General features: G+C 53.5%; 1 protein-coding gene across 2 annotated transcripts in view; it reads right to left on the minus strand.

The window, feature by feature from the left end:
• Window positions 1-340: 340 nt before the first annotated feature.
• CDYL (chromodomain Y like) overlaps window positions 341-17,970 on the minus strand; it is a 174,716-nt gene continuing 157,086 nt past the window's right edge. For both annotated transcript variants that reach the window (XM_070778466.1, XM_070778467.1), the window contains 5 exons: window positions 10,259-10,515; window positions 9,002-9,174; window positions 4,226-4,436; window positions 2,649-2,792; window positions 341-1,916 (listed from right to left, as the gene is read on the minus strand). In XM_070778466.1, the coding sequence (XP_070634567.1) occupies window positions 1,758-1,916; window positions 2,649-2,792; window positions 4,226-4,436; window positions 9,002-9,174; window positions 10,259-10,515 (944 nt within the window). In that variant the 3' untranslated portion in view covers window positions 341-1,757. The remainder of the gene's footprint in view (window positions 1,917-2,648; window positions 2,793-4,225; window positions 4,437-9,001; window positions 9,175-10,258; window positions 10,516-17,970) is intronic.

Genomic DNA, 17,970 nt, shown 5'->3' on the forward strand with positions numbered 1-17,970 from the left:
GACGATGTTGCAACTGTCCCTCCCACACACGCTGACCGTTCTTTTTACCTGTAGTTGGAGGAGACGTTTTCTGGAAGGTTCGGGGCTTTTTCACGGACGGTAGTTCTGCACACAGTTTTTGTTTTTGGCATGCCCATGACGGGTGAGCGTGGGGTCCTTCTACAGCATCACGGCTGATCTCCTTGAGGATGTTCATTATTACTAAACGTGTCGGTACCGAGGTCCCTGGGTGGATGGGTCCAGCTCCTTTCAACTGTACAAATGCCTGCCTGTGCCTGTTATTTCACACAAAAAGTAAACATGAGAAACTTTAGAAGTGAAGAAAGAATTAAGAGAAACATTTTAAATGTGTTAAGAAATATTAGTTTTATTTAACCAGTTTTCACAGCTGAATATTTATTCTATAAAAACTTTACAGATTGTACAGTTTATATATAGTTCAAACTACAGAACGAAAAAAGTAGGTCCCACAGATGCAAAAATACTGCACCAACCAATCCAAGTAAAGGCAGATTTACACTCTGTAAGCTCTCCGCGAGGCCGGGAGGTGGTCGGTTCTAAGTAGAAACTTCAAAACTGTACAAAAATAAGGTTTGATTTTATTTCACTCTTCATACATTCATTATGATTGCAAGCTCAGAAGCCTGCCGGGGGAACAGGCTTCTGGAGTCGTCCCCACCCCTGGCGGGAATGCGGACGTCTATTTACACAGGGCACTCTCGGACAGCATCCTGTACTTGGTATATTGTGTAGACAAGAAAGCAGAGACCAAGAACATGAAACGTCGATATTATAAGGTAGTTTTCTTAACAAGGAGTTCCTGCATTTAATAGTGTGCCAAAAGAATTTTAACTTATTAAATAAAATATATTCTAAGTGAACCTAAAAATTACACTTTATAAACATAAAAATACTTTTTATTTTTGGTGTAATACATCGATCATATCTGCAAATAGAAAACCAAAACGGTATATAAAGTAGTAGTTCTCACCCAGCAACAAGAAGCATTTATGTAGTTATTTTTCAAAAGGGTCAAAAAACTAATTATAAACCTGCTAAGATTAACTTATAACTTAAGATACCATACTGAAGCTAGTCAGTGATTCACTAATACTGCAAAACAAGCCTTCCCCTAGAGAGAGTGGTTTCTTCCTGTTAACTGGGTAAGAATCACACATTTAAAAAAGGAAGAATCAGTTGCTATCTCAGCATGAATCCTAGGCGTATTTTACTTTGGGGGTATATCCATCAGTGGGTGTTTAATCAGAAATATTTATCCAAAAAGATAAGTCTTCCATTTGATTTAGAATTTTCTATCTCTGAGGCTTTGGACCTCTTAGAGATAAGGATACATCTCATATCTTTCCATATTTCTATTTGGGGCAGAGATGGCGAGGCTGGCTAACACCTCTTTCTTTTCGTCTAGAAGGAGAAAAAACAAGGAAAACAAACATTGTTTCAGACTTTTCTGACACCCAAACCAAGAAAACACACTTTTTAATACAGTACTAGCTGAAGATAACAGAAATTAGAGCCTCAAAGAGCAACCCAGAGCTCACCTTTATACTTTTACACTTGTGTGTGTATTAAGTATAAAATAATAACGTTTGGACAAAGGAGTTTTGTAGTTATTTATTTTAAAGTTACAGTACTTAAAAACTCCTTGGCAATAAATAGCTTGGCTGTCTCAAGTCCTGCTTCCCAGTAGGAGCTCCAGGCGAGCCTGGCCCGGGCGGTGAGGTCGGGCAGCCCGGCCGTCAGAACTCGTCGATCTTCCTCTGCAGGTACTTGAGCATGGAGTCCATGCCCTGAGCCGAGCCCCAGATCTTCTTCAGCACCTCGCACTCCCGCTCGTTGGCCTGCTCCAGCTCCAGCCTCATGTTGCAGCGAACAAGGGCCTTGGATTCCTCGAGCACCTGCGCCAGACAACAAGCAGGGAGTGAGTGGGGACTGTGGCTGCAAGCGCTGGTGCCTCGCAGCCCCTACACTTCTGGAAGCAAACACCAGACCCGAGGAGCCACCCAGCAAGAGGGCCGAGCGCCTTCTCGTAACGCGTGCCAGGCCTGACGAGCGTGTGACACACATTTCACCCGCTGTGGGTGCGGGGCAAACTCTCGACTTCAAAGGGCTGTTAAGCTATTTCTTGACAGCCATGCTCTCCACACCCTGGTCCTGCCCTGGCAGCAAGACCAGCTTTGGGCCTGCGCTAGCTTTGCAGGAACCCCACCGGTGATGCTCACCCCTGGAAGGCTCGCTGGGAAAGCCCGCCGAGAGGACTTCTAACCAGAACTTACTCTCTGTAATGGGTTGTTGCGATGTCTGGGACAGCTTACACGGGAGCTGTGTCAGTTAAAAGGAAATAACGTTTCACCCTCTCATTTGCTAAACGCACTTTAGCAAGTGCTGGACACACGCCAACAAAACACAAACCTACGTTCACTGAGGGGAGAAAACACGTGGAGAAGTGCAAGGCTTTGGAAACGGTCAAGAATTTAGCAAGAATGCTCTTTGTACACCTCCACGGGACGTTTCTCAGCTCCTACGTCTAACTGAGCTCCCTTGGCTCCCGCTGTGTGCAGAGGCCCAGCCTTGGCGTCTGGCTCTGCGTGCACCCTGCAGAGAAAGGGCGGAACAGGAGCTGGACGTACGACGGGGTTGCAGGAGGCGAGCTCCTTGATGCGGACCATGACTTCCTGGGTGAAGGTCCCAGGCCAGAACACCTGGGAGACCAGCCCTTTGCCGCACGCCTCCTGTGCTGTTAGCTTTCGCCCGCTGAGCAGCATTTCATTCGCCTGGAAGAAAGAAGAGCAGAGGCCGTGTGAGCGCGGGGAGAGGTGGCAGGGAGACCCAGCCTGGAAACTCTCTGCTCCGAGTTCAGACGGTGCCCAAGGGTGAAGCAAGCACTGGCCGGGGACTCTTATGGAACCTAAGGGTCTCATGCAGAGCAGAACCACACAGACTAACCAAGAAATCTAAGGTCCATCTGCTGTAGATCTGAAGCTGCAGCGACACGCGGCTCTGGGGGCGGGCCTGGATGAGGCGGGCAGGGAGCCGAGCTGAGGCGGCAGGGGGCGCCCACCATGCGAGGAGCAGCGGATGCAGCAGGGCCTTGGGTGGCACTAGGCAGAGGCCCTCTGGGGGTGATGGGGGCCAGGTCTCCATAGGCTGGGACCCAGGGGGGCAGGTGTGGCCGCCCCTCCCGAAGACACGTCTCTCCTCGCAGCTCTGGGAGTGGCAGGTCCCATGGGCCTCAGATCCATGACCGCTGCCCATGGCCACAGGCAGCAACCAGTGTCCTCCTGCCTCACCAGGACGGCCCCCGAGGCCCACAGGGGGCAGCCGGGTGGCGGGAGATGGGTCGTCTGTTTCCTGCCCCTTTTTTCACCTACTAATTTTAACGTCTGGCGGGGCCTCCTGCCTGAGGCAGGGATCCCGTCGAGGCCTCCTGTGTGTCTTTCCCAGGCAGGGGAAGGCGAGTTCTGAACCCAGAAGAGCGGCCCTGCACACAGGCCGGAGGTGGAGCCGCCCCCGTCCCTGGCTGCCCAGCTGCTGGAGGCCATCAGGACAGCCACCCGGACCCCCAGGGACTCTGTCAAAGGGCAAAGCTGGAGCCTGCGCTCAGCAACAAGACACAAAGCCACCAGCCGCTCTGGTCCACGGCAGGCGAGGTGCCCGGAGCTCCCCGTGGGCGGGGCCGCCTCAGTTTGGCTTCTCCACGCCCACCTCCCCCAGTGACGGCTTCTATAGCCGCCGCCCCCACCCCACCCCCTGCCCCCGCCTCGGCCTCCTGCCCTGGTCGCAGGAGCAAGGACCACAACACAGCCTTTCCAGAGATCCAGAGCTACAGCCCGGACTCCTGGTGTGGCGGGTTATGCGGCAGAGCAATTCTGCCCCTGAGGCGTCCCCCAGAAGTGCATCTACCAGGCTATCAGGTCAAGGCCCTTTCCGCTGCAAACTCTGGTTGGTTTGGGTTACAGACCAGGTATTCACCACTGGGGAGGATCAATGTTAATTATGCAGACACGGCGGCACCTTGCCAAACGGTGTCAATAAACAGGCTATGAACCAAAGCATGACAACTTCCCACGGGTTCACGAATGAGGACAAGAGCTGAATGATGCGAGTGTTTGATGGGAACCGCCCATAGAGCGACACCTGTCTACAGTTAAGAGAAGCGGTAACCGAGGACGATTCCCAGGACGACGTGTTCAGAAGGGGTACTCACAGATGCTCCTCCCATAATCTTCGGGAACATGACGGTGGAACAGCCGTCTGGACTCTGCCCGAAGGTGGTGTAGGGCGTCTGGAACCACGCCTTTTCATTGGCCCAGACCACGTCACAGAGAGGCAGAATGGATGCGCCTAGCCCAATGGCCGGGCCATTCACGGCTACGATAATAGGCTTCTTGAACTGAATGAAGGTGTTCACGAAGTTTCTAAAACAGAAAACAAATGGAGGGTTACTCAAAACACTGCATATTTGAACAACAGAAAGAAATCTACTTGTATGGAATTCAGTACATCAGGACGTGAAGGCCGTGTGCGTTGACCGTAACAGGCTGACGGCCAGTTACGTAACTGATGGCCTTCTGGCTGCGAAGGGCCCTGGCCTGTACTGCTGTGCTGCAAAGGCTGAGCAGCGCCCTCGAGGCCGGGCAAGCACCTGTCGCTACAGGACCCACGTGAATTCCCAGGGAGCGGCACAGCAGAGGGTGCTCTCAGCTTGGGCTCCAGGAACCCCTCTTTCCCTGATGACAGGGAGGAGCCCAGGAAACCTGAAAGGCTGCAGACCAGTCCAGCAGCTCTCCTGCAGGAAAGAGGGCGCAGGGCCACACGGACAGCCTGGGATGGGGCAGGAGCCTCAGGGCCTGGGTCTGGACTTGGTCTGTGATTTCAGACAGCTCACTGATAAACTGAAAACACGGATATTCCTGAGTTTATATGGACAGGATGGAGTGACTCAGACGCAGAGACGAGATGCTCAGAGGCTGGTGTAAGACCCAAGACCCAACAGAGCACCCCGCAGCCCGACACACGTCTGCACAGCACCTCCTGCCACTCGCGATGACCATCGACCAGGCCTCCCAGGGGGCCTGGGTTCCCCCACACAGGGGCGAGGGGTCTCACAGCCCAGACAACGCCGCTGGCCTCTGTTTTAGGATCAGACTGGAAAGCTAGGCTGCTCTTCAGTTTAGGGCTGGCTGGTGCAACCTCCTCCCCACGCTGGAATCTTAACTACGTTCAGAGGCTGCGTCTTGTGAAGACTGAACACAGTGAAGAAAAGGACAAACACACTGGAAACGAATACAAGATAATTCCTTCAAGGCCATCTGAGCCTTGAAGGCTCAGGACAGAATTCCAGATTCTAAACCCTACAGCCCCAGCTGCAGTACCAAAGGTAACAGTCTGGGTGCTGGTCCCGACAATTCAGCAATTTAATCTGTTCAGATAGGCTCTGAAAGTCACAACTTAGCATGCGGTCTCCCCTCCTCTGCAGACGCAGGCATGGATTTCTGGCAGGAGGAGGTGTAGGGGGGTGGGTGGGTGTGTATACAGTGGGGGGAGGGGGCCTCAGTGTTTGGCAGCTGCACACCTCACTCGGGGGACTGTTCTCCAAGGCCTCTGCAGTCAGCCCTCAGCCCACTCAGGGTCCCCGGAGATTGGGGGGATTGAGAATTAACTCACGCCAATGAATGAGAGCGTGGGGTCCTGTCAGGAAGATCACCCTGGGATTCAAGGACACAAAGAGAGCCAGATAACCTCCAAAACAGGTCCTTGAAATAATCCCAGACCATCTCCATGAAGCTGTTCAGTTCTGCCACCTTCTGAGGATCAATGAACCGTGACGGAAATGCATCATCTATGCTCAGTTACAGACGACTGTCGACAAAGTAACTGCCAAGCTGTCTCTCTGACTTAGAGCAGACATTTTCCCCAAGTGGCCCCGCATTCAGCTGCTGTGAACGGGGGCAAAGTGGAGACGGCTCCAATACTGACAACTGGGAACCACGGACAGGGATGGTAGCTTCACAAGGAAGAGGGCATCAAACCAGTGTAACAATAGAGATCCTAGAGAGCAATGGTAGAATCCTAGACTGCAAGGAGATCGAACCAGTCCATCCTAAAGGAAATCAGTCCTGAATATTCACTGGAAGGACTGATGCTGAAGTGGAAACTCCAAACTCTGGCCACCTGATGCGGAGAGCCGACTCATTGGAAAAGACCCTGATGCTGGGAAAGATTGAGGGAGGGAGAAGAGGACGACAGAGGATGAGATGGTTGGATGGCATCACCAACTCAATGGACATGAGTTTGAGTGAACTCCGGGAGTTGGTAATGGACAGGGAGGCCTGGCGTGCTGCAGTCCATGGGGTCACAGAGAGTCGGACACGACTGAGCGACTGAAGTGACGACAGAGAAATGGTAAAGGGAAGGGGTACTCCACGCAGCACTAATCCTTCTCATGCTGTATGTTTGGAGAAATGTTTGGAGCTGAACTTTTCCCCCTAAGACGACGAGTTTTCTTTTTTCTCTTTGCTTGGGATGGTAGCCTTCTCTACACCTGGGGCCCCTCCCGGGAGCAGCATGAGCAGACCAGCCTGCCTGGGAGTGGACACCATCGCCCCTCCTCAGAGGACGCGACCAGGCCGTGCTGAGGACCCTGAGATGCCAGAGCGAGCACAGTCTGCAGAGAAATCCGTTTCATGTTAGAAACAAACAAAAGCTGCCAGACAGAAGCTCACACAACTGCTCTTCTGCTCAGCAGAAACACGAGGGCTCAGCCCCGCGCTGCCAGAGGTGGGAGGCGGGAGCTGCCTGGGCCCCGGATGCTCGGGACCGTCTGTCTGCTGCTTTGGGGGGCGTAATGCAAGCGTATTTTAAACCTTAAAATAAAAATGCATGAGCATTCAGATGTGCCCCATACAATACACTGAATTTAAACTTCAGTTTCCTCTCAACTGAGTGAAAGGCTATGCTGGGAACAGTGGGAAGGAAAGAGATTATATTTGCCACAAAGTTAGCTTGATTCTCATAAATGGTGATCTATAAAATATGGCATTTTTTCTAATAAAAAGTTCAATTCAAAAAAAAAAAAAAGTGAAAGTGAAGTCGCTCTTTGCGACCATGGACTGTAGCCTACCAGGCTCCTTGGTCCATGGGATTTTCCAGGCATGAATACTCTGGATTGCCATTCCCTTCTCCAGAGGATCTTCCCGACCCAGAGATCGAACCTGGGTCTCCTGCATTGCAGGCAGATTCTTTACTGTTTGAGCTACAAGGAAGACCTTTAAAGCTTAAAAAGACCATTCAACAAAATCGAAATTCTATCCATTCTTTTGGAGAATATTTGCCATCCCAGACCTCACCAAAAAGGTTAAAAACCCCCTACAAACGGTGAGCCTGAGAAACGCTTTGGGGAAACAGGAACTGAGCTACCCAGGGCCAGTCCCGCCCTCTCTCAGCTGAGCTCCCCTGCACAAGTGCGTCTGGGCCAGGACTGAAGGCGACAAGGTCAGGGTCAAGGGCTCGTTTCCTCACGGGCTCTGCTCCCTCCTCAAGCCTCAGCTCCTCCTGGTTCCACGGACTCCAAAAGTCTAACACTATAAACTGATCTCTAATAACTTTATCACACGTGTGCTGAATATTTTTATCACAGTTAATCTGCAAACTGGTTACCACCACCAATCCCAGCCAGGGTTAGCCCCACAGACACACGAGAAGCTCACAGTCTATGCCTGACCTTCCTAGTTACTACCTTCCTTTTGGAAACTCAGCGGTGCTGTTCTCTGCCCAAAGAGTTAAGGAATTTGAGGCAGGACATCACAGAAACAAACAAACAAAAAATATACACAGTAATAGCTTTGTGTGAATAAGCCAACTTTACACACAAAACATGAATTTCAGCGCAAATGAGCCAAGATAAAGGTTAAGTCGATCCGGTGTGACAATTTTTCAGATCCTGCATTAACAGAACTTCACATCGACAAAACACATCATTTAGAGAAAAACTGAGTGGATTTTCCTAAAGCAAGATTTGGCATTTCCCTAGACGACCAACCCAGCTTTTTGTGGGGCACCCTGGAGTCTCAGAAATGGAGTGGGTCGCTGAAGAAAACAAGCATTTAAAGCACCTGGGGTTCAACACACGAAATGGCTGCTGATTTTTCTTCCTCAGCTCTGTCTGATCCCAACAATACAAGCCTGTGCCACGGTCAAGGGCAACCCCGCCTGGGATGGGGTGGGGGAGGCACGGGGGGCCTCAGAGAGCCATGTACGGGCGGGGCGGGGGGCCGGAACTGAGGTAGAGAAACCAGCTCCCAAATCACACCATGAGGTGGAAATTCACTGTGATCTTATGGAAAACATGCAGCCACCACCTGAGGCGTGAGTGTTTGTATTTTAAAAAGAACATTCAGTTCAGTCGCTTAGTTGTGTCTATTTGTGACCCCATGGACCACAGAATGCCAGGCTTTCCTGTCCCATCACCAACTCCTGGAGTTTACTCAAACTCATGTCCATTGAGTTGCACCCTTCTTGTGTGACGTTATAGAACTAGCGTGTCATAAAGCCTAGTTGATTGATTCTGGAGTTGACCAAATGTAAGTTATCACATGAAGGAGGGGGCATCTGTGCTGCAGGCCCTGAACACACATGGTGGATACTCCAGCCATGTGCTGCCCTGGGCTCTCCCCCGGACCCCACCCCGCTCCAACACATGCTGGGCTCGAGCCAGCCTTGACATCGGCTACCTGCTCGAGGCAAGCTGCCCACAGAACAGACAGATGTGTTAACTCTTGCTAGCAGCGGGTCTCAGGGGAGGAGACCCATCATGGGGTCTGGTTCATGCCGGTCATCTTGCGGACCAGGATGTGTACCTGATGGCCTTAGCCATCTTCCGGAGAGGAGACCCCTCACTCCTCTCATCACTTTTCTCAGGGGAGGAGACCCCCACCAGCAGGGTCCGGCTCACGCCGGCCGTCTCGCGGACCGGAGTGCGTACCTGATGGCCTCGGCCATCCTGGCGCTCTCCCTCTTGCGGTCGTCCGTCAGGCGCCGGATGAAGTAGATGAAGTCCAGGCCGCAGCAGAAGACGCTGCCCACGGCACTGAGCAGCACCAGCTTGCTGTCGTCGGCCGCGGCCGTGCTCAGCGCGCTCTGCAGCTCCTTCATCACCTGAAAGGCACCCAAGAGAGTCTCCTCACTGCACCATCCCGACTCGATTCACCGGAAGCGGGTTCACGGCCTGACACTGCTGCCCGCATCTACCGAGTGGCTCGCAATTTCCTTCTTTTCTGAAGCCGGGGGTGTGGAACAGTGGGGACCGAGTGTCGTCACAGAGCCCGTCGGGAACGCAGTGTAACTCGGGGGGAATGTGCATCTCAGTCGCTAAGCAGTGCTGTCCCCGTGGCTCCCGGTGGGCGAGTTCTGTTCTATCCTCTTGGCATTTCTGCAGTTTGGACAGCAGGTGGCACATGCCACCAGTGCAAAGAAGCGGCTGGTCTGGTTTTGCTTCGTTTTTTGACACCAGCCTCCCATTCTTGGGACGGAAACCTCAAGTTTGGTGCCCAAGTGCAGTAAGAGGAGGCACAGCATGGAGGTGTTTTCAGTGGACACAAACCATTTAAAACGGTCCCTACGAAGCATTTACAAACACCAACGTTCTAATGAGGTGCCGGGGACCAGCCTGGACCTGGTGCCCCCTGACCACTGGCCGACACCCAAGCTGAAAGCCTGACCTACCATCCACAAGTAGGAAACGAACTATCAGAACTTACCATTTTAAGCATGAAATAGCTCAGGTTCAAACACCTCTGATTTTAGATATGTCACAGAACTAAGCTTTTGAGCCTCTGGGAGCACCCGTCTCCCTCACCCCCTGGAAGCTACTTAACGACCAGCAATAACCGTGTAGGAATCACCGCAGCTGAAGCGCCACTCCATGTGGAGCTGGAGGCTGAAGGGAAGGAAGGTGGGGTGAGCTTCTGCAGGGCTGGACCCCAGGGGGCCTTAACCACGCCTGAACCGAGAGCTCTGGGAGCACACGCCTCACACGTGATTCCAGGGAGGCCCACCCCCCGACCTGGGCGGATGAGGGGCTCTTGGCCAGGAGGTGGGTGCTCAGGGCACCCTGCACCTCCCAGTTCGTAGCTGGACCCGGCCCTGGGCGGGCGGGCGGGGGAGTAGGGCCCAGGGGAGCCGGGGCTTGGCCTGCGGGCCCGGAGACAGCGGCCCCCGTGGCCCCCGCGGCAGCGCTCACCTCCGGGTTGAGCGAGTTGTTCTCGGACGACTTGGTGGACAGCAGGATGTGGGTGAAGCCGTCCTGCTTCCGGACCACGATGTCCCGGTACCTGTAGGCGCTCTCCGTCTGCCGCACGCTGAAGCGCAGCCGCTTGTCAAAGGGCTGGTCTCGCCTGTCATCGATGAACTTCCTCTTCCCGGCCGTCACGCCCGTGACCGACGTCTGCAGGGTGGTGGTCCCGTTGGCCGTCAGCGCGTCCATGAACGGGGAGGTGCCTGTAGGGGCCAGGAGCACAGTGGTGAGCACCCACCCCCAGCCTGCCCTTGACTGGGGAGAAACGCCCACAACAGACCCAGGGCTGACCGACAGTCCAAGGTGAGAGACCAGAACCTCTGCCGAGTCTGCTTTCAAGGGCGTCTGCTGTCCTCACACGTCTGACAAGGAGCTTGCCCTCAGCCTTCCCTCCTAACAAAGACAGACGGGAAGGAACAAGCTGGGGGGAAGCTGCAGGACTTGAGACTTTTGAAGAATGGAACTCAACAAGAACAGCTCTTGTGAAGAGGACATGTCCTGGGCGTGAGAAGTTGAAAGAAAAAAGGAAACGGATTCAAAGAAATATTACTAGGGCCAAGGCCGTCTGGCACTGAGCCGAGACTGCTTCCGGGTGAGGGTCCACTCAGACAGACGCGTGAAGCAGCCCCCAGCTTCTGCAGGCCCGCGACCCCCGGGCCGCTTCCACGGGAGTATGGGCCTCTGTCCACAGTCCTGGTTCTGCTGCGTTTTCAAAGAGCCTCCTAGGCGGCTGGAGACAGTGTCCCCACCCACCACCCGGAAGGCCCATCCCGCTGAGACTCCTCGCTCCCAGTACAGGGGGCCCAGGCTCGACCCCTGGCCAGAGAACGAGCGCCCACACACTGCAACCAAGACCCTGCACAGCCAAAGGGGTAATTTTTGAAAACAGAGTTCAAACATTAAGGCAAACAGTTATCCTCCTCCTGGTGTGAACCGTCTGAATATCATCTAACCTGGTAATAAATGTATAGAGCCTCTGGGTGGAGGAAGGAAGGGAAAAAGACCTAAGAAAACTGGATGAGACTTTACTAACGCAATGAGAGAGAAGTTCTTGGAGAACATGATGAACTACGAATCAAATATTTCCTGTAATGTGAAAGAAGACAAGCTGGAGCCGCTGGAGGATTGGGGAGTGGACGTTCAGCAGTCAGATCATCTCCCTGCTAAAAGAGGCAGACTTGCATTCAGTTGGTGGAACTGGAGATTTCTGAAGTTAAAAGCAGATTCACTCTGGGGAAAATCTGGGAGCGGTAATACATATACAGTACAAGACTAAAAAAGCGCATGGCAAAAGGCCTCCCCCCATCAGCCTGGGACCCATCACCACCCGGGTCATGGAGTCTGGTTTCCAGGTCTCCTCAGAGACAGGCTCTACACACAGCAGCACATACTACACGACGCTTCCCTCTCACCCACCGCTGACAGACCCGCGCAGTGACGTTCGAGACCCAGCGGCCTGCCTCGCTCGCCTTCACCAGTGTCTCAGGTGCTGTCGCCCATCACCAGCTCAGTCTCCCTGCGCTTTTCTAAGGCTGGTCAGTGGTCCCCTGAACGGACGGTCTGTAACGCTGTTCACCAGCGACGCTCTGATGCTGCCGCTGAAGCCGCAGCGTGTACCCCGGGCTGTGCTGCTCCTTCCGACGTGCCAGCAAACCTGCAGGGTCACTGCTGATGGGCTCGGAAGCTGAGTATTTCTAACAGAAGAGCGTTTGACCAGCGGTCACCAGCGAGGGGGCACTGCTGGGTCTTCTGAGGAAGCCCTCAGGTGCCCTTCCTGTTTCTTTTAACCTTCAGCCCATCCTGCACTTGTTACAATGCAGTTTTAAGGTGCTGGGGGCGAGGTGACGGAAGGGAGGTGAGTGGATGGTGGAGGTGCCACGCCACCCGGAGGGGCGGGAGCCCATGGCTCACTCGAGCAGGGGGACAGCAGCCAGGCTGTCAGGACCCGAGCTGTTAACTGGCACGGGGCCGGCCCTCCCACCCTGACCTGCTCCTCACGTCTCCAAGGGCCCCCCGGAGACACCTGTCCACAGAGGTGGAACTTCCAGGCTACGGGTCCACCAGCCTGGACACGCGAGCTTGGCGGCAAGCTCTGCACCTCTGAGGCGGCAGGTCTTGCGGAGCTCTCCGTGGTTCTGCATGTTCAGACGTGGACTCCTGCTGGCTCGTGTGACCAGCCCTGCTGAACTGGCCTTCACCTCCCTGTTGACACTCTGCTGGCTCTCGGTGGACATCATGGGCCCTGCAATCTCGCCAGGGGCTCGAGCCCCACCCCCACCCCAGGGGCCTTGTGACTGCCCTCTTTGGGTGGAGAAGTGCTCACAGCAGGGCTGACCTTGGGCGCACAGGCACCAGTCTGGGGCCACCTCCCTCCTGACGTCTGTGCCCGGCCCGTGCTCCCCTGGGCCTCTGGACTCGCTCTTCCCTCTGCCTGGAACGTTCTGGGCCTGGAGCTCTGACAGCTGCTTTCTTCTGCTCATCTCAACGGCAGCTACAACGCCGCCTCCTCTTGGACCCACGTCCACGGCCCCTCCTGGCACCATCCACGTGCCGGCCCATTCTGGTTTTTCAGTCCTCACCCCAGCTCTGTTCGTCTCATTTGACTTTTACTAACAAATTGTGGCTGGACGCCACCAAGCTCCTGAAGGCAGGGTCCCCTCTATCGAGCTCACTGACACACCCCCAGCGCTCAGAACACATGGTCACCGTTGACCGAACAAACGAGGGGAGAGAACCCTGACACCCCTCAGCCCAGCCCCCTCCACTCCGAGGGGAGGGTCAGAGGGCTACCCGGCCTCAGGACAAGCGGGGACCAGAAAGCCGCACCGCAGAGCAGAAGCCATGGCTCAGGACTCAGCGAAGAGGCAGACGCTGAGACCCAGGGCAAAGCTGCTCCCACGGCAGAGCCCCGCCTGACGGAGACGCAGGAGCCGACAGCTCCTGGGGGGGGGGGGGGGCCCGAGACCACCAGCCGCTTTCCTCGGAGGCACCGCTGTGAAGTCCAGCCAGGAAAACCCACGTTTTAGTGCCGCCCCAAAACAAGTTTTATTTTAGAACGTCCTAAGAGCAAAAGAGGTACCCTCAAACAGGTACTGCTGACCTGTTAAAATTCACTGCTACAGAAAGTGTATTTCTAAAATGAAATGTGCTTTCAACCACAAGAGAATCAGTCTCTGGATTTCCTCACTGGCCCATGAGACCCAGAAAACGGAACAAAACCCACCACACGACCGGTTCAGAGCAGACTCCGGGCAGCGAGGACCGTGTTTGCCAGCGTGAAGGAGGCGGACACGGTGAGCCCACGACTCACCAGCCATCTGCCTGGAGGCTGCGTCCACACTATGGGCAAAGGCTGACCCGGGCGCGCAGATGGGAGGCGAGGCGGCCCAGGAGGCTGGAAGAGGAGGGCCTGGGTGTCTCGGACAGTCACAGCCATCCCTCTCTGTGATCTAAAGCCAGAGCCAGCAAGAGAGTCGACAGACTCCTCAGCCCTCCTTTACAGAGTCTGACTTTTCAAACCACTGTTATCCACACTCTCACTGAACCCAGTCCTATTTAACAATATAAAAGCTTATCATTTTATTCAGATTATATAATCTGCATGCTGCATTCATTGAGAGAAAACTTTTCAAGTAAACATGTACTAAGGGGTAGACAGGCTTTAAACCTTCTCACCGCTGGCTTCCACAACACGCCCAAGGAGCCCTTTATCCATCAGTCACTGCACACGGCTCTCCTCCAGCTCCTTCTGTCACGGTCCTGGCCCACGGGGGGCCTTTGGATTCACAGTTCACAGGCTGGCTCTGGGCGTCTTCACAGGGGACGCTGGCACACAGCAGGCGCTGCAGCGTGACTGGTGCGCCAGGAGCAATCCGAGCACCTGTGCACCCGATGCCCATCGTGAGAAAGCTTGGGCTGCGCTTCCTGGTCCCAACTCAGTCTGCACCCCCCGCCCCCCCAAGCTGAGCCCCCTGGGCCCCTGCCACCTCTGGGCCGTAAGAACTGACTCCTCGGAGCAGGGGGGCACCCAGCACAGCCGCGACACACGCTACAGATGAACACGCCTGAGCGCTGAGTACGCAGCACTGGGCCCACGCGCCTCCCGCCTTCTCAACAGCATCACCGGGGTCTCCCTCCCCCTGGCTGGTACCACCCTGGGAGGCAGGTGGCTGGAGGGGAGAGAAGGACACTTGTCCTGACTGTCAGCTAGAGATGCGTGGGACATCTCGTCCGGCACCCCAACCCTGCTCTATCTGCCCCGCTTCCAGTCTTTCTCCTCTCACTTGACCCCCATCAGCCTCCCCACTTCTCTGCCTTCTAGTTTGGATAACTAGCTGTGTTAGCTGTAGTCAACTCATACACTCACTGCCTGTGTCCAACTCTAAGGCCACAACAGTGCACCTCCAACCTTTCATGAAAAGTACCTCTCCTACAAAACGAGAAACTTTAAAACGTCAACTTAAATAAAAATGCCCCAGGTGAATAATCCGGTTTTTCTGTAAGCTGGGTCTCTCTTGTGTCTCTGACATCCCCCTCTTGGGAATCAATCAGGTACCACCACATGCTCCAGGATGCAGGCAGGACCACCTGCATCCCCGCTTCCTGAGATGCGCTGGAGCCATACTAAGCCCGGGCCAAGGGGTTCCGAAACTTCGTACTGAGGAGCCACGTGCATACAGCATCTGTACGCAATTAACTCATTATCTTTAAAGAGTAAAAGAACGCCAAAGGATGGAGGGTGCAAAAAAGCGGCTGTACTGTATGAAGCACACACAGAATTCCTCGAAATGACGAAACAGCTCACGAATGCCAGAGATACATGAAGGCAGGTAGATGGAAAACAGTGAATTAGATAAAAACGTACCGAGTACCAGAATTAAGAATCATTCTGAAAGCCAACAGCAAAAACGACACCAGCTGTGACTCCTTCAGTTGATGTTACTTTGTTTCTGGAGGGAATCGATCTAGGAATATTAAGTACGAAAAAGCAATGAGGAGTTTAAAAAGATAAATACTGTCTTGCGAGAAAAAGTGGCAATTAATGAAGACCATGCGATTTTAAATAAATGTTAGCCAATTAAATTTCCTAAAACCTACATAGGATCTGCCTGATTAAACCAAAGATTCTGAACTGCGAGGTTCACACTCGTGTGACACTTGATGTGAGAAGTGCAACATCCCTCCGCCCACAGATTCTCAAACTGATTCACGGCAGCATCAGGGCGCAGCTTCAAAACCATGCTCCTGGGGCCGTTCCCCACCACCTGGGGTTTCTGGGGTCCCTGGCGGGTAAGCAGTCCCCTTGCATGACTCTGACGCCCACTGCCTGACCAGCACAAGTTCCGTCTTAACAGGACTCTCCGGGTCCCCAGAGGGAACGGCCTCGATCAGAGGATGGAGACCAGTCAGCAGGAATGGTTCCTCCCCATCAGAGGAGGGTCGTTAATGTCCAGATGACTGGAACAGACAAACAGGGAAATCAAGAGAGACCGACCATGTGACACAGACCGAGCAGTGAAGGACACGGACCGGAAGACTGCAGGGAGATGGGAGCTGCCGAAGTGTCAACCGGGGTCAGAGATGCAGAGAGCAGTCCACACGAGCGAGTGTGCTCCTCTCCGTCAGCCACGGCAACCAGTGAACCAGAGGCGGGGTCGGGGAACCAGTGGGGAGTCTGGCAGTCCAGAGGAATGGCGACTTCACCGTGGCCCGATCAGAACTGCCCTCCCACGCTCACAGCTCAGTAGCCAAACGGTTATGTTTACAATTCTGAAACCGTGTGCAGTTCATGCCACGGAGGAGCGCAAACACCTGCTGTCAGATGGCTTCCCGTTCAGTGACGATCCTTTTCCCCTATCCTTCCCAGAAAGCAAGAGGGGGAAACGCCAGTCACCAATGGAGAGTGTCTCAAGAAGTCACGACGGGGAGGCGGAGGGGGACGACAGACATCGTGGGCCTGTTGGCACTCGGGGTACCGGGCGTCTCACTGAATTGGTTTTACAAGATGAAAACCGAGGTCCGACGTTCAGCTGCCCTCCTGAGGTCACGGAGTCCCCATCCAGAAGGTCAGAGGGTGCCTGCAACTCCCCACTGGACCTGCCTGTCCAATGGAAAACCTCGGGGCTGTCTGTCACCTGGAACTCCTGCTGCCAGGCCAGGCATGGGAAGGGGCAGTCTAAGCACTCAGAGAAACAGCTTCAGCTTAGCTTTGACACAAACACACACACACACTTCTGTCTTAAATAAAATATTAGCAAACATAATTTGGAACATAATTTCTACTATGGCAAAATCACACGGCATTTACCATTTTAATCACTTTTGAGCACACAGTTCGGTGGCACTCAGTACACCCACAACGATGGACAACCACCACCGCCCATCTTAGAACCCTCCGCTCCCCAAGGCGAGCCTGTGAGCCGCGGAACGCTCACCCCTCATTCTCCAGGCGACCGTCCCCCTCCCTCCCGCGTCCACGAACATCACGGCTCCAGTCGCCTCACACAGGCAGTCGTTCCGTATTTGTCTTCTGTGTCTGACGTGTGTCATTAGCACTCCAGTCGCCTCACATAGGCAGTCGTTCCGTATTTGTCTTCTGTGTCTGACGTGTTTCATTAGCATAAGACCTTCGAGGTGCATCCCTGCTGTAGCCTGTCCTGTGTAAGAACATCATTCTTTTCTAAGGATGAAGAATACTCCATTCCAAAAAAAACCCACATTTTGTTTATTCAAGGATTCCCTGGTGGCTCAGAGAGTAGAGTCTGCCTGCAATGCTGGAGACCTGAGTTTGATCCCTGGGTTGGAAAAATCCCCTGGAGAAGAAAATGGCAACCCACTCCAGTATTCTTGCCTGGAAAATCCCATGGATGGAGAAGTCGGGCAGACTACAGTCCAGAGGGTTGCAAAGAGTTGGACGACTGAGCGACTTCACTTTCATTCCCCAATGGCTATCTGGGTTGCCTCCACGTTTTGGCTGTTGTGAATAACGCTGTATGGACATTCGTATTCACGAGTGGACAAATACCTGACCCTACGTCCAATTCTCTGGATGTTAACCTAGAAGTAGAATTAGAAATTCCATGGTTATATACAAATCTGTATCTGTTGACAGAAAAATAGACCATATGGTAATTCTATGTTTAATCTTATGAAGTTGTATTTAGTATTTTCCTAAATTAGCTAGACTGAGTTTAATTAGCAATTATAACCAAACTCTTGGAGAAGATCCAAGTCATGGACTGGACTGTGATAACTTCCACTTTCTCGCTAAGTTTCTCTGATTTTCCTGGGATAGGGAAGCGGAGGAGACAAACGCTAGAAAGGTTACTACAATCAAACACAAACTGTACAAGCATCTGTAGCCGGTTTAGAGTTCTTGATCTAGAGACAAAATCCTTATTAAACACAGTATTTGTTTCCCTATGGCCAGGGCTCCCTTTCTCCCAGCCAGCCTTGCAGTCTGCAGGTACACAGGAGGCCGCCTGCCTCTCCGAGGGTGGGATCTATTTGCCATGAAGTGATGGGACCAGATGCCATGATCTTCATTTTCTGAATGTTGAGCTTTAAGCCAACTTTTTCACTCTCCACTTTCACTTTCATCAAGAGGCTTTTGAGTTCCTCTTCACTTTCTGCCATAAGGGTGGTGTCATCTGCATATC

The sequence above is a fragment of the Bos indicus genome, chromosome 23, assembly GCF_029378745.1.
Source record: "Bos indicus isolate NIAB-ARS_2022 breed Sahiwal x Tharparkar chromosome 23, NIAB-ARS_B.indTharparkar_mat_pri_1.0, whole genome shotgun sequence".
Lineage (NCBI taxonomy): Eukaryota > Metazoa > Chordata > Mammalia > Artiodactyla > Bovidae > Bos > Bos indicus.